The 22,229-nt window shown below is 40.2% G+C and overlaps 1 protein-coding gene across 1 annotated transcript in view; it reads right to left on the bottom strand.

Moving 5' to 3' along the window:
• The window catches only part of LOC117287727 (tropomodulin-2-like), a 115,070-nt gene that overhangs the window by 78,816 nt on the left and 14,025 nt on the right, over window positions 1-22,229 (bottom strand). Inside the window, exon 2 of the mRNA XM_033768229.1 lies at window positions 9,874-10,044. Within this exon, the coding sequence (XP_033624120.1) occupies window positions 9,874-9,999 (126 nt within the window). The 5' untranslated portion in view covers window positions 10,000-10,044. The remainder of the gene's footprint in view (window positions 1-9,873; window positions 10,045-22,229) is intronic.

The raw sequence follows: 22,229 nt of genomic DNA, 5'->3' as shown, positions 1-22,229 counted from the left end.
ACACCAGGGATCGGGAGCCGTGTGAACTCGTTGGAGTGGCGTCCCGGCCCTGCACATGAGGCCCCCCCCCCCCCCGGTCGAAAAAGCCGACGATGGGTGGGTGCTCAACACCGGCTGGGAGGCTGGAGCACGGCTAACCGTGTGCGGCAAATCCTGCTGTACTGCCCCCAACCAACCATAGCCAATGACTGATGGTTGAGGGGGTTGAGTAATCTCAATCGGCGGCCCAAACCCGACGGGCATCTGCCGGGGGGCAGGGAGGCCAGTCAGGGATGCCGTAAAGGACTGAAATGCTTGGAAGAGATCAGGCCTTGTCATCAAATCTTCCCCCTTACGACGTTTGCCGTGGGCAGACTGATCCGAACTCGAGCTACTCGAGGAAGAGAGGCGTGCACGCCGCGACTTCTTATTCTTTCCACCCCTGTGTGACGTATTGCCTTGAGTAACCGAAGACACGTCAGATGGCTGAGGAACTGGCACCCCCGAACACCGGAAACCCGATGCCGTGGAGCGCCCGTCCGAGCGTGACCTGCTCAGGGGCAACAATCCGTCTAGCCCTCCCCCGGCCAGCAGTGCCCTAACACCCATCGGGTTGGCGGCGCTGCGTGGTCTGGAAACCCGGTTCACAACCCGCCCCGGTTACCCGTGCTGTATTGCACTGTGCCCGGGGGGCCCGAGAGGCCAGAACCCATTGAGCCATGATGGGTAGCCACAATGGGCTGTCCGGTGCTCTGGGTTTGGTCGGTGGCAAGCATCAGACCCAGTACAACGTCTTGCTTACCAACTCGACCCTTCTTAGGCTTAAGTTCCGTCTTGGGGTTGGACACAGCCTTGCGTTTGCCAGCCCCACTATCTTTGGCCGATGCTAGGGACTGAGTACTCGAAAATTAACTGATTCTAATAAGAGATGTTTCAGTCCGTTAAAAGCAATCAAAGTACGTCAATAATTAATTTTGTTTTCGGTTATGGACAGGTCTTGTATTATAGATGCTGTTTATGGCCTAAAATGTTCAATCACGTCATCATGACATCATACGTTTGTGCGTTTTACTTTTTGTGTACAAAATATATGGCACTAAAAGTGGAAACGTTTTACAAGTCAAAAACACAATTAATGACAATAACTTCAAAATAATTTATCTGTTCGTTTTCAAAATGTCATATTCAGTGTGGAAAAATTAACTGATTCTAATAAGAGATGTTTCAGTCCGTTAAAAGCAATCAAAGTACGTCAATAATTAATGATTAATTAAAAATCTTGGCGTCATGGGTACAACGTAGTACCTCATAAACTGGATGCAGTCGGTTCCAATGCATTGACAATACCTTCCCCATGGTTAATGCAATACTAAATTGGTTTTTTGTAAAAGGCATTGGAATGGGGTAAGTTAATTTATGCTAATTAGAAGCTTTAATGAGTTTTTCTTTGAACACTATACATGTATATCTCAAGTAGTGTATGGCCGATTTCAAAGTTTTTTTCAGTAATAGACTCCTTAGGCATAGGAGATTTGCCTCTGGTAGGCGTGACCCCGATTTGACCTCTACTTCCGGGTCAACCGGAAGTGGGACCATATCTCATTTTTTAGTTATAGACTCCTAAGGCATTAAATTTGGTTGGGGAAAATCCGTGACCCCATTTTGACCTCTTCTTCCGGGTCAACCGGAAGTGGGACCATCTCAAGAACTACACAACCGATTTTCAAACTTTTTTCAGTTATAGACTACTTAGGCATTAAAAATTAACTTTGAACACTGTGACCCCCATGTTGACCTTTATTTCCGCGTCAACCGGAAGTGAGACCTTATCTCAAAAACAACACAACCGATTTTCAGTTATGGACTCCTTTGGCATTGGACATTCGCATCGGGTAGATGTGACCCCACGTTGACCTTTATTTACGGGTCAACCGGAAGTGTGACCTTATTTCAAGAACTACACAACAGATTTTCAAACTTTTTTCAGTCCAACACACGGGCCATGTCCCTCTGGACAAGGCGCAGTTCAGTCTCGGCAATTGAGAGCCGTTGAACACTTGAGGCCAAATCATCCTCTTCCGGGGATGAGTTGCCGGACACGGGAGGGTCAGACACACTCAGTGACTGTTCATCCAACGGCAGGGCTGTGCCTAAGGCATGTTGCTCTACATCCCGATTGGAGACAAAGGACCCCGAAGGGTGTATGCTGATCCCCGTCTGGGATTGTGCTGGTGCACCCATGCGTGACAGCACACCACTCTGTTCCACAACAGACCCATGCAACCTCCTGTGCGGTGGTTGTGAGGAAAAACTTTATCCCTTCCTGCCGCCGGACCCGTGCGGCATTTGGAAGACTTCTTAGTCGGCAACGGCGACTCGTCAACAGTGGGGAGATACCTAGTACCTTCACCATGTCCCGCTGTACCAAGCGCAACTGTGTCTCCGTTATGGATAACCATTGCAGCTGTGCCACCTCGTCCTCCATAGCCGAATCACCGGAGCGAGACGCGTGGGTGGACACCAGGGATCGGGAGCCGTGTGAACTCGTTGGAGTGGCGTCCCGGCCCTGCACATGAGGCCCCCCCCCCCCCCCCCCCTCGGTCGAAAAAGCCGACGATGGGTGGATGCTCAACACCGGCTGGGAGGCTGGAGCACGGCTAACCGTGTGCGGCAAATCCTGCTGTACTGCCCCCAACCAACCATGGCCAATGACTGATGGTTGAGGGGGTTGAGTAATCTCAATCGGCGGCCCAAACCCGACGGGCATCTGCCGGGGGGCAGGGAGGCCAGTCAGGGATGCCGTAAAGGACTGAAATGCTTGGAAGAGATCAGGCCTTGTCATCAAATCTTCCTCCTTACGACGTTTGCCGTGGGCAGACTGATCCGAACTCGAGCTACTCGAGGAAGAGAGGCGTGCACGCCGCGACTTCTTATTCTTTCCACCCCTGTGTGACGTATTGCCTTGAGTAACCGAAGACACGTCAGATGGCTGAGGAACTGGCACCCCCGAACACCGGAAACCTGATGCCGTGGAGCGCCCGTCCGAGCGTGACCTGCTCAGGGGCAACAATCCGTCTAGCCCTCCCCCGGCCAGCAGTGCCCTAACACCCATCGGGTTGGCGGCGCTGCGTGGTCTGGAAACCCGGTTCACAACCCGCCCCGGTTACCCGTGCTGTATTGCACTGTGCCCGGGGGGCCCGAGAGGCCAGAACCCATTGAGCCATGATGGGTAGCCACAATGGGCTGTCCGGTGCTCTGGGTTTGGTCGGTGGCAAGCATCAGACCCAGTACAACGTCTTGCTTACCAACTCGACCCTTCTTAGGCTTAAGTTCCGTCTTGGGGTTGGACACAGCCTTGCGTTTGCCAGCCCCACTATCTTTGGCCGATGCTAGGGACTGAGTACTCGAAAATTAACTGATTCTAATAAGAGATGTTTCAGTCCGTTAAAAGCAATCAAAGTACGTCAATAATTAATTTTGTTTTCGGTTATGGACAGGTCTTTTATTATAGATGCTGTTTATGGCCTAAAATGTTCAATCACGTCATCATGACGTCATACGTTTGCGCGTTTTACTTTTTGTGTACAAAATATATGGCACTAAAAGTGGAAACGTTTTACAAGTCAAAAACACAATTAATGACAATAACTTCAAAATAATTTATCTGTTCGTTTTCAAAATGTCATATTCAGTGTGGAAAAATTAACTGATTCTAATAAGAGATGTTTCAGTCCGTTAAAAGCAATCAAAGTACGTCAATAATTAATGATTAATTAAAAATCTTGGCGTCATGGGTACAACGTAGTACCTCATAAACTGGATGCAGTCGGTTCCAATGCATTGACAATACCTTCCCCATGGTTAATGCAATACTAAATTGGTTTTTTGTAAAAGGCATTGGAATGGGGTAAGTTAATTTATGCTAATTAGAAGCTTTAATGAGTTTTTCTTTGAACACTATACATGTATATCTCAAGTAGTGTATGGCCGATTTCAAAGTTTTTTTCAGTAATAGACTCCTTAGGCATAGGAGATTTGCCTCTGGTAGGCGTGACCCCGATTTGACCTCTACTTCCGGGTCAACCGGAAGTGGGACCATATCTCATTTTTTAGTTATAGACTCCTAAGGCATTAAATTTGGTTGGGGAAAATCCGTGACCCCATTTTGACCTCTTCTTCCGGGTCAACCGGAAGTGGGACCATCTCAAGAACTACACAACCGATTTTCAAACTTTTTTCAGTTATAGACTACTTAGGCATTAAAAATTAACTTTGAACACTGTGACCCACATGTTGACCTTTATTTCCGCGTCAACCGGAAGTGAGACCTTATCTCAAAAACAACACAACCGATTTTCAGTTATGGACTCCTTTGGCATTGGACATTCGCATCGGGTAGATGTGACCCCACGTTGACCTTTATTTACGGGTCAACCGGAAGTGTGACCTTATTTCAAGAACTACACAACAGATTTTCAAACTTTTTTCAGTTATTGACTCTTTGAGCATTGAAAATCTAGGGCCACTGATTTTCCGTTTCAGAAAAGTGCAAATTCCGTTTGACAAAAACATGAATTCCGTTTCAGGCACAAAAAATTCTGTTTCATGTTTTTTAATTAGATAAAAGGTTGTTTATACCCAGGGAGTCACTTACAAACTTAACTTTTGAATAAGTTGCACATGCAGACTTCTTAAATGTTAATTTTGAACTGAATTTCTGAAAAATACTGTTACATTACTTGTTGATTAATTTGTAAATGAAAACATACAAATACAACGGTTCCCCTTATACCGGTTCCCCTAATCAGCAAAAAACAGTGATGATGATTTAAATCAACGGCCGATTCAGTTTCGGAGTAACGAGTTGGAAATTTTAATTCTGAAATTTAATGCACTGACTCACTGACTGATCAGAGATCGCTGCAACAGAAACATGTAACAGCCGTAGCACTGTGACTGCAGTATCAATGCACATGACGTGATAGACTTGATTTCAAGTCTTACACCGCGGTTATTTCTCTGCATCAGCCACGCAGAATTCCCTCGCATTATGTGCTATCACACGCTCTGACTCACAAGAGGGCGCTGTTTCAGCCAATACGCACGATCACAGACTTGGAACCAAGTCTAATAACCTGACCGTTCTCCCTCACAAACAAAATGTCAGCCATTTTGTTTTCGCTTCGGCGACAAAATGTTGACAGTTAACGGTTTTATTTTAGACCTTTCCGAAATGAAAAATCATTGTGTGTGTTCATATAGAGCATCTAGGTAAGCTGGTTTGTGTATATTGTTGATAAGGTGTAGGGAAAAAATGTGATTTGGGTGGGGAAAAAAATGTAAAAAACGTGCCGTAAAACAATGTGCTGTAAAACAACGTGTATTCAGAACTGGATGCCGCACTCGCACAGCACTCGCTGGATATTGCGCTACTACGGTGACGATCTAGTAGTACATTTTTTTTTTTACAACCTGATTTTTGATGCTTTTTTTGTTTTAACAAAAAGAAGATTAACAAACAATGCAATTTCAATAGGTTTGGCCTGAAAAAAACTTCTTTTTTTTTCAAAAACCGAAAACCCTGTTTTCCGTTTCAAAAGGCTGATTCCGCGATTTCCGTCCAATTTCCGCGATCGCGAAAAATCAGTGGCCCTAAAAATCGAGCATGGGTTACCGTGACCCAGTATTGACCTTTACTGCCTGCCAGGTTAACTGGAAGTGGGATCATATCTCAAGAACTACACAATCGATTTTTTAACTTTGGTTAAATTTATTCAACACAATGACCATGGCGCCATGTTGCCATGTTGTCCTTTATTTTTTGTGAAGCTCCTTCTGATTTAGTATCAGGTACAAGACCAGGTAATCACATGTTATAGAGGTTGTAATATGTGTGTTTTATTGTAGCATAGAAAACTTTTATTAATAAAACATTCGGGAACAGCTTTGTGATTGTTTACAATTCAAAATGAATGAGTTACCTAGCCCCATAAATTGGTCCAATCCACTCCGTATCCTTGGCCCCAGCACCACTGGTATCAAAACCTTTCACTTCCTTGAAAAACCATCTGCAACGTTCTGCATCATGAAACTTACCGATCTAATGCTTCAGAAGTTGCAGATAGCACTACACTTGGAAATGTTCAAATAGGTATCACAGATTTTGAGTAAAAATCGAGTGAATTTTGTGTATAAATTGTCTCAACTAACGCTCTTTTACCTCTAATGCCGATTATGCCAATTGTCCCCCGACCGTGCGCAGATTTTTTTCCCAGGACAAACGTGTAGAACCATCTGCACACATTTGTCCTGGGAAGAAAAGATACCCAATCCCTTCATGTACAAATATATGGACACGCGTCTGGGAACTATTCTTCATAGTTCCCAGACGCGTGTCCATATGTTTGTACACAAAGCACGGATTGGGGAACCATTCTTTGAAGCGCGGATTGGATATCTTTTCTTTCCAGGATGAACGTGTGCAGATAATTCTACACGTTTGTCCTCCTGGGAAAAAAATCGGCGCAAGGGGGACAATCGGCATATCGGCATTACCTTGACCCAGTATTGACCTTTACTTCCAAGTTAACCGGAAGTGGGATCAAATCATAAGAACTACACAATCGATTTTTGAACTTGGGTTAAATTTATTCAACACAATGACCATAACGCCATGTTGACCTTTATTTTTTGTGTTAAAGCTCCTTTTGATTTAGTATCACACAAGACCAGTAATCACATGTCATTGGGTTGTAATGTGTGTGTTTTATTGTAGCATAGAAAACTTTTATTAACAAATCATTCGGGAACAGCTTTGTGATTGTTTACAATCACTATCTCTAGTTTATTATCAGTCTCATTATAATGGAACGCAAAATATTGTATGTAATTTCTACTCTGATTGTTCATAATTCCATCACACAACGTAAATGTTAAAGCCCAACCGTGCGAAATCAACTACAAATTTAATGCACCGTACACAATAATTCCTGCGTCCCAAATGTTGTTTCCTTGATTAACGGAAGTTCTTGAGGCGCCGCTATGTTGCGTTGTTTCATATACCCGTCACGCGCCCTTTGTGATGTTACAAAGTAACCTAGCGCATACAGTGGAAGCAAAGAACAAGTGATCACCAAGGGAAGCAAAGAACAAGGGATCACCAAGGGGGAATTAACGGAGGCCTACGCGACGGGACCTGTAGCTACAGTTTGACGGCAGCGGGTATGCTTAAGGACCTCCCACACGTGAACGGGACTTGATTCAAGTCAGGGGTTATTAGAGCACGTGGGACAGGGAGAGGGAATGGGCAAACAGTGTGGCAAGGGAAACAAATTAAAAGGACTGGGAAATTAAAACGGAAAAGGGACTAATGATGATATGGGACAGGAAAATAATAAACTGAACAGGGAAAAATACACGAAACAAAGGAAGAACAACTAGCGGGACCACGCGCGGAAGGGGAAAACATGAGTTAAGGGCCGGTAAACAGTGGCGCATTCAAAGAACAATCCACGCACGGGAGAGAGAGGCGCGCATTAGATTTGGGACGGGGACTGGGACAGGAGGAAATGGCACAATAAAGTGGTACGTCTGTACGGGGGACGGGGGGCCAGAAATGGCAAAACAAAAAGGACGTGGAAAGTAAACCGGGCTGGGGTAGAGATCAAAGGAAAATGTTAAACTCTGAACGGGGGAAAATCAAATCGTGAAACAGGAAAAGAACCACTGTATCTGCAATCAAGGAACATTGTTACATGTAGGTGTTCGGTTAACAGCCGAACAACTATTGTTATTGTTCTGGGTTTTTTTTCCTCGCGTTCTTCTTTCTCTCTGAACCTTCTCCTGAAAGAACTACTTTTGAGCTTTTAAACAAAAGTAAAGCTTGTACAAATTTGAAACTTACTGTGTAGATAGATTAGTAGATGAAACCGCCACTTTTTTGGAATGATGACGTCATTGATGACGTCATGACAAGGTTTTTAAAGTTGAAAATTGCCATTTGCTTGCTGCTGTATCTCAACTAATATATAAGCTATGATGTTCATACTTAGGCATCGGATAGATAACAACTTGGGCAACATTTGAAAAGTTAATGCCAAAATCCTACAACCTTAACTTCTAGGTCGTTACCCTGGGTAAAAGTTCACCTTCGATTTTTTTTTCATAAAATGATTTGAATGACACGTTGAAACTCAACAGATAGTTGAACCTTGGTATCAAGACACCACAGAACTAATTACGTCATAATGACGTCTTCAGGGATTAAATTAAAATGAATCAAAGTTTTAAAATTGTAAAAATGATATGGTGCAAACTTTTTGGGGAATTCCCAACGGCGCTCTCTTTGCTCCAACGAAAGAGGGCGCTGTTGGTAATAATTTTTTCCCTCGTCTTCGTCTTTCTCCCTGAACCTTCTCAAGCAATTTTGAATAAGTAGAGCTTGTACAAAATTCAAACCTACTTTGTGCTAAGCCAATAGTGGCTAGATGACACCGCAAATTTTTGTGAATGACATTGGCATCATTCTGTTAAATAAACCTTAAATAATTCAAGAAAATTCACATCTTGAGAACCACAAACCAGCACATGAGAGCGCTGCGATGCGTAACATATGTCGAGCACAATGTGACAAAATTTGACCTTTACTTCAGGTTGAAACCAGTTGAAACCAGAAGTTACAAGAATTCATGAATACATATCTCAAGAAGTAATTATGATATCAACACAATTTATTTGTCAGTTTGAAGACCGTTGATTCTGCTCAAAATGTTTCATAACATAATGTCTGTTTCATCTTTATATTGCGTGTCCTGATTGACCTCCATCCTGCCCATGCGTTTACAAAGACATAGACCTTTTCGCAAATACTGGGGCGCGCACATAAAGCTTGGAATACTGTGCATTGTGGTCTGATAGCTGGTGACCAAATTTTATCCATTTTCTATCCCTCAATACACCTTACTCAACAGTCTGCACTTGCGCAGGTGTATTTGCGAAAAGGTCTATGTTTGTCTCAAGCTAGTTGATGTTGCACCCTCTACCGTTGATACACAAAACTGGCGCTACATTTGTACAACCAATCTATTTTCACAATATATTTCCATGAAAAAGAAATTTGTTCGTGACCTATTTAAACCTTGCCTCCGTTTAGAACCAGTTTTTATTGTGACATTATTTGTTTTGTTTTAAACTAAACTTCAAAATCTGTAGTTGACTTGCATTAATGATCCCACTGTGGCAAACGTTTCTAAAACATTTCAATTGGATTATCAAATCTGTAATGTACAACATCCCATGCTGGATGAGCGAAAGTTTTAAAGGGCTTTTATCAGTGTGCAAAATAAAACCCAAATAAAACCTTATGCCAATGTATTACAAACATAATGCATTTGTGAAGAAACATGAGTTGTTAACAATTGTGATGCAAGTTTAACAATAAATAACGCCACTTCTTTAAAATATAATCTTGATTGTTCTTTTGAATTACGCCATCACATTACGCTCAACCGAACACCGTGTTTTTGTAATGAACAAAAACTCTATGTCTAGTTTTTCTTATTATTGTTGCAGGGTTGCTAAACCAATCCTGCACTATCGTAAAATTGCGCAAGTAATTCATGCACTATGGGCATATTTCGGCAAAATTGCAAAAACTATTGCACAATAGACAACCCATTCCTGCACGATCGGCAATTGCAAGAACTACTCCTGCAAGATCGACTGATTGGCAAACATTTTTGTGCAATAATTGCATACGAGAGAAAGAGAGATAGAGGGGGGGGGGAGAGAGAGAGAGAGAACACAAGTGATCGCTTGAATGTCGCACCACTAAATTAGTATTTATAATATTGTAGAAATAAATAAAACAATAGTACATGTAGTACAGGTACTTACATCAGGATCCAGTTCTTCAGCAAGTTGCTCAAGTTCCTCTTCAGTCAAAGTCTTCAAAATTTCTTCAGCATCTACATCCTTGTACTTATCCATATCTTTGTATATTCCATATTTTGTGTTGGCCATCCTTAAAGCTTGATAAAGGTTGTTCAACTAATTTTCTTACCATATCTGTTGCAAAAACATTCAAACAACAACGTTTATTATTTTTGTTCTACCAACAAAAAACTGATAGAACTATCAATGCCTTTTCAATCCCTCATTTGCTATAAAATGTATTCAGATTACACTGTCAGCTACCTAAAATATTTTGTTCATGGGTTCGGTATTTGCCAACTGATTAAAAATGTTGGCATTTTCACTTGTTAAAATAAATGAGAACACCTCCAAAAACAACAGCTTTAGTTTTAATGAACATGAACAAGTCGATTGCCCATTTTCATAGCAGATTGCGGAAACAAAATATTTTTTTTATTACTTTTTTTTTAATCAAGTTAATTACCCATGGCAGTTTTGTATGCCAGGAATGTGTTTGAGTCAATGTCATGTTTTGATAGCTGTTTCATAGCACAGCGCAGCAAAACAGCTATCGTTTTTGTTAAAAGTTGTTGATTTAGTTTTTTTGTATTTGTCTGTTTCAGAAATGACATTTTATAAATGCTGATTTGCTATGTTCCTAAAGAGCAATTGCAATGAAACTTTCGGTGATGAAAGGTAATGGTGATCATCACAAAACAAGGATGTCATTATGACATCATCACAAGTCACATGACGTCAACAAGTGTTTTATTTTAAACACTTGAAAATCTATAACAAATCAGCCACAAGTGACCGTAGGTTTCTGTTTGCGGGATTGGGTAGGGATAAATTAGGTCTTCTTTTTTCTTTTTTTGCGTGACCTCACATGACCTCTACTTCCGGTCGAAACAGGAAGTGCCCTTTAAATCAATAATAGCAAAAGTTATGAAGTTGCTTTGAACAATGTTAGTGCCTGGCAAGAGTGGGCAGTTAAAAAATAAATGTAGATGACGTCAAAAAAAGCAGTAGCGCCCTCTAGCGGCAGGTTGAAACTCTTCAAAATGGACTTTTTGAAGAATTGTGTGGTGAAGTTTTGTGTAATCACTTCAAAATTTACACAAATGTTGACTGTCAGGCAGGTATCATATGTGGAAAGTTTCAGATCAATGACGTCATCGCGGGTCACGTGACGTGGCATTAAAGGTGCACTTTTTGAACTTAAATATAAGTGCTTTGATGCCAAGATAATTTCAAATTCAGTTGAGAAAGTTGAAAATGTTATTAACGAAACAGCTCTGCATTTGTGCACAATGCAATCATGACTAGCTTTTTTGTCAAAAGCCCATACGTGTACAAGGGCATTTTGTTTAAGTCAAAAGTCATACTCGGCTTAGTATAAAGGAGTCAGAACCTATATCATACTAAAGCTTAGGTCTTGAAGTTACAGTTAAATGTAATTAGCTTAAAATAATTAGCCTATAACTAAGTTATAATGGCATGAATATTTAATTAGCCTATCTTTAGATCACCATATCTCAAAAAGTATACATCCGATCGTCATACTCTTTCCCTTTTTATACTTGTGGGGTACTGTATAACAATATGAGGGCCTTAAAATCCGGACGACGTCACCATGACGTCATGTATTGCACGTTTTGTGTCTATGCACAAACACAACGGCTCTTCATATGTCAACATTTAAATGGTCAAAACCACAATAACTTCAAAATAATTTATCTGTTCGTTTCCTAAATTTGATATTCTGTGTTAAAAAATACACTGATTCTAAAAATAATGGTTTCCGTCCATTAAAACCAATCAAGGTACGTCTATAATTACTGAATAAATTAAAATATTGGCGTCATGGGTACAACGTAGTACTTCTGGATGCAGTCAATTTCATAGGGTTGTTATACTTTCTCATGGTTGGTCCAGTACAGTGAGGACCTGTTTGGATTGAGGACTTACTTGAGGGGAGTCTACGACGCTGTCCTGATGTTGGCATCCTTGTTTTTGTTTTCTAACCGCGTTCTGGACCTAATACTTTGTACATACTCCATTGGATTTGTACACAACCAACAGGCATACATTGTTCACTGTCAGGCAGCCATCATATGTGTGTGAAGTTTCAGATCAATGACGTCATCGAGGTCACGTGACGCTGCCTTAAAGATGCACTTTTTGAACTAATATAACTCCCAAAGTAATTATGCGATCATGTTGAAACTTGGTAGGTTGTTGGATATTGACAAGTTCTTGTGAAATGTGAATTGACGTCATGATGACGTCATCACATCATTTTTTATGATTTGTTTTAAATTGTTGCACCTTTAAGTCATAAATTGCTATCTGAACAGGGTATAATCCAAATTATTGTTTTAAATAGGCTGGATTGATGATAACTGCTTTGATGCCAAGAGAATTTCAATTTCAGTTGATAAATTTGAAAGTTATTAACGGAACAGCTCTGTATTTGTGCACAAATGCAATTATGTCTAGTTTATTAGCTGTTCGTCGCGCAGCGAAACAGCTCTTGTTTTTGTTAAAGGTTTTTTGTTTTTGTTTTTGTTTTTTGTTTTCAATGGTAAGAATGTTTTTCCTGTGGATAAGACGCTCGGCGGACAAGGCAGATGACCCTAAAATGACCCCAAAAATATTAAAACGTCAGCAGACAAGGCGCACCAGGCGCATGTTTAACCGCACACAAAATAACACCAGGCGCCACCCGGTGTTGGTACATTGACACAAAGACGTAATTTTGTTTCATCCAATCAGCCAACAGTGTCTATTGTTAATAACATAAAGTCCGGCCCAATTAGATCATAAAGGTAGCAATCTGTTGATTGCGCTGCTCAATCTCGAGATGTAGGGCACCGTATTGAGCGATGTTCGCCGACAGGTTGCACTACGCCCTCGTATTTGCGCCGCCTAAAATGCGCTAAAATTACCACGTTACCGTGCGGATCCCAAGCATGCCCAGACACATCGAGTCTTGTCTCAATGCGTTGATTGCTGGTTCGCGTAATTTATACCAATACAGGGCGTTTCATCTCACGCTATTAAAGTACAGCCCCATAATTGCCATCGAGGCACGCAGTGGAAACGAGGGCTGTAACGAGCGTGTTATTACCCCTATCGAGTGCACACGCCTCGTAGCGAGCGAGTGAAAAGGGGCTCGTTAGGACCATCTTTTTGAGACGAGGTCTTCGTGTTCGCTGAAGCAGATCAATAGTCCTCGTTACACACAGAGCAAAGATTAAGCCACGCGAGGCACACAGGCTGCTTCTGTAAGGGATGATCTCAGATAGGGATATAACGAAAAACCACTTGGACAGACGGACATGATAATAAAGAATGCAACCAGAAATTCAAGCCGCCCGCTTCATGAATTTAATTCATAATGGAAGAGTTAAACTCTTGGGGGAATGACGTTGCAAAGTTGTAAAACCATGGGAAGGGATAAGAAACTAGAAACTTGTCAGAGTCAGAGTCTGACAATATTTGTTTTGTTTTTCCTTTTTTTTCTCTCGTGTGTACCAACAAAATTCCACGCCTGATTCTCGTTCAAAATTAAATAAACCCATGGATGTGGTTTCGTGTGGTGTTTAAGTTGTTCTGTTGTCAAAAAATACCCACAGATTTCTAGAGTTTGTCCCTGCAGTCTGGCTGACAGATTTTGTCGTCCAATGAAACTCCATCTTCTTTTAAAATTGCTGTTTGAGACAATGTAGTAGTGGAAAACATTTTTTGTCATGGTAGCCGAAGATTGTCCAAACTCCATCTGTTTAATAAATTGCCGTTCAATATTTGTGTTCAATTAATGATAAAAATGTCCGACCCACCTGTTGAACTTAAATTCCCATTTTGACATTGGAGTATTGGAAATCAATCAAGAGAAAATTGGAGAAAACAAAAACATTTCTGAAATGTAAAAAATGTCCAACCCGTCTGTATCAAATTGCCGTTGGGTAACGTTCGAGTAGGCCTATTGGGGGGAAAAAACATTTTAAATGGTAAGATTGTCCAAACTCTCTCTCTGTAATAAATTGCCGTTTTGTAACATTCGAGTATTGGAAAACAATTTGTTTAAATGTATAAACGTCCGACCGGTCTGTTGAATAAATTGCCATTTTGAGACGTTTTATTTCTGGGGAAAAAAATCGTTTTAAACGGCAAGATTGCCAAAACTCTGTCTGTTTAGTAAATTGCCTGTTTGTAATGTGCCAGACCTTCCAGTATTGTAAAACATTATTATCGTTTTTAAAATGTTAAGAATGTCCGACCCGTCTGTTTAATAAATTGCCCTTGTGTATCATTTGGAGTATTGGGGAAAAAATTTTTAATTGGTAAGATTGTCCAAACTCCGTCTGTTGAATAAATTGCCGTTTTGTAACTTCAAGTATTGGAAAACATTTTAGTTGAAAATTGTAAAGAGTGTCCGGACCCGTCTGTTAAATAAATTGCTGTTTTTAATACGTTTGAGTATTGGGAAAAAAACTATTGTTATGGTAAATTACCGTTTTGTAACATTCGAGTACTGGAAAAAATTGCTTACCAGTAATATTCTACCTGCCATCACTGACATGGTGAACCAATCTCTGGAGATTGGTGTGTTCCCCACCTCACTTAAATCAGCTATGATAATACCAACACTGAAAAAGCCAAGTCTAGATCCAGAGGAGCTGAAGAACTTTCGACCAATATCCAACCTTCCATTTTTAGGAAAGATAATGGAACGTGCTGTATGCATGCAACTCATGGCCTACCTGACTAGCAACTCTCTTCTTCCCTCCAGGCACGCCATCACAATGTAGAGACTGCTCTGGTAAGAGTGTACAATGATCTTCTTCAATCCCTGGATAAGCAACAAGAAGCGGTCCTCATCCTCCTTGACATGACTGCCGCATTTGACACTGTCGACCATCAGATTATACTTTCTAGGCTCAACAATCGATTCGGAGTGACTGGTGTAGCACTGAACTGGTTTTCTTCCTATCTCTCAGGAAGAGAACAAAGAGTCCTCATTCAAGGTACATCTTCGGATCCATCTCCATTACTTTGGGGTGTGCCCCAAGGATCTGTAGTAGGACCAGTTCTTTTCATCTGTTATACAACACCAGTTCAAGATTTAATTCATGCGCATGGTTTCTCCACTATGATATACGCAGATGACACACAACTCTATATTTCCATGAAATCTTCAAATCGGGACCAGATGATGGGGAAGCTTGACACCTGTCTGAAGGAGGTTAGAAGCTGGATGGGCTGCAATCATCTGGTCCTTAATGACAACAAGATGGAAGTTCTTCATGTAGCTTCCAAATTCAGACCATGTCAAGAGCTCTCCCCGATCAATATAGACAGTGGTCAGGTCACATCTTCAACATCAGTGCGTGACCTGGGTGTCATCATTGACAAGAATCTGAACATGAGTCGTCACATCAACATAGTCTGCCGAAACGCCTCTCTTGCTCTGAGAAGGATTGGAAAGATTCGCTCCTTCTTAAACAAAACTACTACTGAAACCTTGATTCACGCCTTTGTCTCATCTCTTCTAGATAACTGCAACAGTCTCCTGTACGGCATTCCTGATAAAGACCTCTCTAAACTCCAAAGAATTCAGAATTCAGCAGCACGGCTCATCGCTAGATCAAAGAAGCAGAACCACATCACCCCCATTCTACAAGAACTCCACTGGCTTCCTGTCAATGCTCGCATACAGTACAAAGTCCTGCTCCTCACGTTCAATGCTGTCCATGGTCTCTCCCCTCATTACATTTCTGAACTTATAACGCCATACACCCCAACAAGGTCACTTAGATCCTCTTCACAGCTTCTCCTACAAGTTCCCCCATACAGAACAAAAACGTACGGTAAAAGAACCTTTGCTTTCAGCGCACCCACACTTTGGAACTCTCTTCCTGCTACTCTCCGTTCCCAGATAAACCCGGATCTCTTCAAATCCCATCTCAAAACTCACTTATTCACAAAATCTGTTTTGTAATATTGTATTGTTTAGTTAAATTGTTGCTTTCTCTTGTATAAATTAATTTGTTTATTTGTTTTGTAAAGCGCATTGAGAGTACTTGCAGTACTGAATTGCGCTATATAAGCATTTCTTATTATTATTATTATTATTATTATTATATTAGACTGTCCGACCCGTCGGTGTAATCAATTGCCGTTGGTGTAACGTTGAGTTTTTTCGGGAAAATGTTTAAATGGTAAGATTAGCCAACCGTCTGTTTAATAAATTGCCGCTCGAGACGTTTGAATACTTGAAAACATTTTTGTTAAAATTTTAAGAATTTCCGACCCGTCTTAGTGTTTAATAAATTGCCGAAAAACGTTCGAGTAATGGAATACGTTTTTATTTAAATGTTAAGATTGTCCAAACTCCGTCTGTTTAATAAATTGACGTTCGAGTATTGGAAAACATTTCTGTGTAAATGTTAAGACTGTCCAAACTCCGTCTGTATAATAAATTGCCGTTTTGTAACATTCGAGTATTGGAAGAAAAAAAACGTTTAAATATCCGACCCGTCTCTTTAATAAATTGCCGTTGTGTAACGTTCGAGTTTTGGGGAAAATTGCCTTTGTTTTGGGAAAATTGCCGTTGTTTGGGGAAAATTGCCGTTGTTTGGGGAAACAAGTTTTGGGGAAAAGTTGCCGAGTTAAGTTTAAATGGTAAGATTGTTCAAACTCCGCCTCTTTAAATATTAATAATAAATCACCGTTAACTTCAATTATTGGAAAACATTTTTATAATGGTTAGAATGTCAGGAACTCCGTCTGTTATTGCCGTTGGGACATTCAACATTCAAGTTATTAAGAAAAATATTGTCCCGCAACGGCTGAAAACCTCGAGTTGGGACTGACGTCTTCCCCTTAACATTTTCTTCTCCACTACTCCAATGACACAAAACGGAAATTTTATTGAGATGGACCTTTTTACCATTACACAATTGTCCAATATGCAATGTGCCACAATGGCAATTATTATTAAAAGGTGATGTTAACAGTTTGTTCATTTTGATTCAGTTTAGGACGTAAAACAAAGATAGAAATACAGATGTGTAAGCAGTGTTGGTCAAAAATGTAGGCAGAGCGGCGTACAAAGCAAAACAATTAAGCATTGTACAACAAAGTGTATAACAATTACGCCCAGTAGTTACAATTGCTGCTTATCTAATTTCTTTCTTTTTTGGGGGGGGGGGGCTTATTATGGTTATACTTTCAGTTGACCGACTATGATGGCCTATGCCTGTAATCTCCGCGAAGATTTAGATCTCCCCAAAGATCCAGTCGAGAGAGACTAAACGAACATTCTACCGGCACAAAGTGCAACAAAATTAAAAAAGAAAATAGAAGAAAGAAAAAAAAAAGGCTGTTGCAAACAACATACGAACCAAATGGACCTATGGTTCTAATGCAAACAAATACTTAACAATAAAAAAAGAAAGACAAAATCTTTCAAAAGTTGACCACGAAATGAATCTTTCGTCTAATTCTACCTATATCCACAAAAAAACACGTAGGCCTATACCCAGATGCTGGGAGAATGATTGACACACCAACAGATCAGATACAAATACCTCTTATCTTAATCCTCTGCAGTTTGTTATACATTTGTTTCACTCAGAAGACCAACCTTTATTAACCCTTCAAAAAAATTGACTGTTATCAATATCTCAAAACGGCAACTTATTAAAGACAGAGTACTGACATTCTTACTGTTGAAATAAAAGTAAAGCCAACCATAAATGTCCCACAACCGCAATACTATTGAAAACATTCTGTTCGAACTGACGTCTTCCCAAATACTCAAAAGTCCCAAAACAGCAATTTGTCATTCACAACGATGGAGTACCGACATTTTTACAATAAAAACAATTTTGGTACATGAAAATGTGCCACAACGGCGATTATTATTAAACATGGGAGTTGGTCGGACATTCTTACTAAATTAATAAACAACATTATTGTTTTCTCCAATACTTGAACGTCTCATACTGCAATTACAGACAGAATTAGGACCTCCTTATCCTTAAATTTTGTATCAATGTCTCAAAACGGCAGCTTATTGAAGACGGAGTACGGACATTCTTACTGTTGAAATAAAATTAAAGTCAGTTCGGAGTGACGTTTTCCCCTTAAAAAATTGTTCCAAAATACTCAAAAGTCCCAATTGGCAATTTGTTATTCACGACGACGATGTACCAACATTTTTACAATAAAAATTTTGGTACATGAAAATGTCCCAGAACAGCGATTATTATTAAAAACATGGGAGTTTGTTGGACATGCTTATTAATTAATAAACAATGTTATTTTTTCTCCAATACTGGATCGTCTCATACGGCATTACAAACGGAGTTTGGACCTCCCCTTTAAAAAAATTTGTTATCAATGTCTCAAAACGGCAACTTATTAAAGACGGAGTACGGACATTCTTACTGTTGAAATAAAATTAAAGCCACTGCTTATCGTCCCACAACAGACAGCAATATTATTGACAAAATTCAATAAGGAGAAGACGTCAGTTCGAACTGACGTCTTCTCCTTAAAAATTATTTCCCAAATACTCAAAAGTCCCAAAACGGCAAGGAGTATAGACAAACATGTTGTATATGGAAACGTCCCTTAACGGCGAATATTATTAAAAACATGGGAGTTCGTCGAAAATTCTTACTATTTTTACAAACATTGGAAGTCTCGAATGGCAACACACAGGAGTTTGGAGCCAGCCACTCCTAGCCTCACAGTAAGTGACAACTTCCCCTTAGATGTGCCGCAATTGTAACTACATTATAAAATTGCTACACTTTGTTGTAACTTGTTACAAAGTATAACAACGCTTCAATGTTTTGCTTTGTATGCTGCGCTGCTCTCATTATTGGTCAATACTGACACTCGTTGTGTTTACTGCATTTGTAATAACTTTCAAGAAGACGATCCCTGACATTGTCCTTGCATTGTGCAGCGCTCATTTCGTTTCGTGGGTACTCGATAGTTTCGCGGGTCCTCGCTCATTTGTCTCGTATAGTTGCTTCCCAACTGAACGTGGGATCCCTCGTCTCGAGAGGCGCCCTCGTTTGATTGACAAACGAGCGAGCTTCCCTCGCGTGTAGCGAGCAGGGGCACACGTTGCCGGTCTCGCTCATCTCGGTCCCTCCGTGCCTCGATGGCAAATAAAGGGCTGTACCGTACATTGTTCTAAAAAGCCCTCAAGCGTTCAATGTTTCTTGTATTTATTGTCATATACGCAAGGTAACAACGATTACAGGCGTGATATCTGCTTTTGTGTTGCGTGATAAAATTTACAGACCTCGAAACGGTTGCGTTTTGGGGCTTATTTTCTGTGTCATTTTAAGAGATTTTCGAGTCGAACTTGGACACTGTTGATTTTACAGGCAATTTACATGCAAGGGCAAACATGATTTTCACAATTGTTCCTACCCGAAGTTTTGAAGCATTAAAATAATTCAATAAAATAAAATGTGTTTTCGTCCCTACTGACCCTCTAATTTTTTTGGCCAGTGTAATAGGAAACACACATATTATTATTTTGTTTGGCCTTACAAACAAATACAAATCATATCCTTCTATTATAGTAAGATAATGCTATGTACGTTCCCATAATACTTTTTAAAGCAAACGTCTAAAAGATACCAAAGATGACAGTTAAGTTCCCAAAGCACTTCACAAAGGTCTTAAAAGAGGCAAATACAAAAATAAATTATTACCCCATCCTTTTACGTACTACGTTAAGCCTAAAGCACACTTCAGAGATCATTATTCTCTACAATAAAAACCCTCAAAGTTTACCACACCTTGGCTGAGTTCGGACGGTGTGTTTTGGCCCGAGTGGGCTGTTCTCACACCTGAACGATGAGAACATGACCCGAGAATGATTCACTCGGAACAAGATCACACACCACCTTTCATCGGGGGTTTCGAGAACAACACTTTACAAAATGGCAGCACAACATCAAGAGAATAAGTATTTTAGATGCAAAATGACTCTCAAATAGATTGTTAAAGTTAATATTGATAAGTTGAAAGTTAATAGTCATCCCAAAGAAAACAATGAAAGTGTGGTCTTTTTTCTACTGTCGGGTTTCCAACTGTTAAAAAACATCCTATTTAACTGATGAACCACGTTGTCACATGACCAGTACCGAACCTCTTTTCGTAAGCTTTTATCACATCGTCGTTTGAGCGTATGAAACAAGAACAGCGATCCGTCTTGTTCTCGAGCATCCAAGAACACACCGCCGGAACTCGGCCAATAGCGGTTGGGTGAATGACGTTTGTTTGAAGTTATTGACTGTCAATCGTTTTCGGAACGATTACCCGCCACACAGAAAAACGTCTGTACAACGCAACGTCTGTTGGACCAAAAACTAGACGGAGACTGTGCAAGTCTCGCGCGGATTTGAACTTCCGGGACCATTGTGGTCCCAACCTTATGGAGTTTAACGTTGGGGAGACTTTGTTTCGTCCATTACTTTAGTTTAATGTAGTTTATGACCATAAAAATGACATGTGTTGTTAAAAATGTAATACTAATTAACATCATATATATACTAGTAAAAATAAAGTTAACATAATAACGAAGAAAAACCGATATTTAAACTTGACCTCAGGTCAGGTTACTTAAGAAAATTAAGAATTTGTGCCCATCTCCGATCACGAAACTTACGCAGACGCTTGTTTTGCGGGGTAAAAAGCCTTTTCATTGGTCGTTTAGGCGTCGGCTTCCTCTTTAAACTGCGTCACGCCCTTGCGACCATCGTGCGGCTGCGTATAAACCAGCTTTGAGTAGTTTCACATTCGAGCGTAGATTTACAAAAGGGGTTTCAAAAAATTTAAGATCAAACAAACATCCTTGTCCCAGAGTTTTACTTGTGTCTATAACATAGACTTTAACCGATAATTGTGCATTTGTTTAAAAAGCTAAAACTAATTTAAACAAGCTCTATAGGGTATTTTTGTTGTTCAGATTCGGCATTAGGAATAAATTAAAGCAAAGATTTGATTCATAAAAAAATTAAGTTCTTCAGTTGTTGTGTTTTCTCGCTCCGGTGCACGCGAGACTTGCCCATTCTATTGCGGCATTGTTGGAATGAAAGCACGGTCATGGGGAATAAACACGTGACGTTGCGGCATTGTTGGAATAAAAGGACCGTCTGGGGGACTGCGGCGTTGTTCTAACGAAAATACGGTCTCAGTGTCTGAATAGCCTTGTCTGAATAGCCATTATTGAGTAAGGATTCTTCATACAAAGACCGTTGATTCGAACTGGACAAGAAAGTTTTTTTTTTTTTTCACGCAGTGTTTATCCAAAAAAAATCAATCATCAGCGGACAAGGCACACCAAAAGATAAGACGCACCGATGTTTTTGGGGTCTAAAAAGTCAGATAAGACGCGCCTTATCCGCAGGAAAATACGGTAAGTGCTGATTTGCAATGTTCCTAAAGAGCAATTGCAATGAAACTTTCAGTGATGAAAGGTATTGGCGCAATGATGTGTCTCAAACAAGGATGTCATTATGACATCCTCACAAGTTATGTGACGTCATCTTAAATGTGTTGTATTTTAAATGTTTGAAAATCTATAACAAATCAGCCAAATGAGACCGTAGGTTTATGTTTGCGGGATTGGGTAGGGATAAATTAGGTCTTCATTTTGTTTCGTGCGCGTGACCTCACATGACCTCTACTTCCGGTCGAAACAGGAAGTGCCCTTTAATTCAAACATGGCAAAAGTTATGAAGTTGCTTTCAACGATGTTAGTGCCAGTTTAAAAAAAAAATCAGTGACGTCACAAAATACAACAGCGCCCTCTAGCGGCAGGTTGAAAACTCTTCAAAATGGACTTTTTGAAGATGTCTGTGGTGAAGTTTTTGTAATCACTTTATATTTTACACTTATGCAAATTAACCTCCGTGACTGACATTACCGTGACTGACATTACGCGTTCATAACATCTGCTGGAATAACAGTAACAACAATTTAGCAAAACAAAATAAAAAATTCTGTCCACAAGAGAATATCAATGAACTGTTTAATGCTATATTAAAGGAATAACTATACTTTTTTAGATGTTTAAAGGTTGAAACATACATTAATTGTGATAAAATGTATTAAAAGAGATAAAAAGAGCTAAAACATAAACTGCTATTTGGAATTTGGGAATTGGGATGAAGTTTTTATTGAAAAAAATGACATATGAAGGAAGAGATGGGTGCTCCCTTTTTGTTTGTTATTTTATGCATATGTTGAGATACACCAAGTGAGAAGACTGGTCTTTGACAATTACCAATAGTGTTCAC

The sequence above is a fragment of the Asterias rubens genome, chromosome 3, assembly GCF_902459465.1.
Source record: "Asterias rubens chromosome 3, eAstRub1.3, whole genome shotgun sequence".
Classification (NCBI taxonomy): Eukaryota; Metazoa; Echinodermata; class Asteroidea; order Forcipulatida; family Asteriidae; genus Asterias; species Asterias rubens.
The sequence above is the reverse complement of the archived record's forward strand: the minus strand, read 5'-3'. Positions and strand labels throughout refer to the sequence as shown.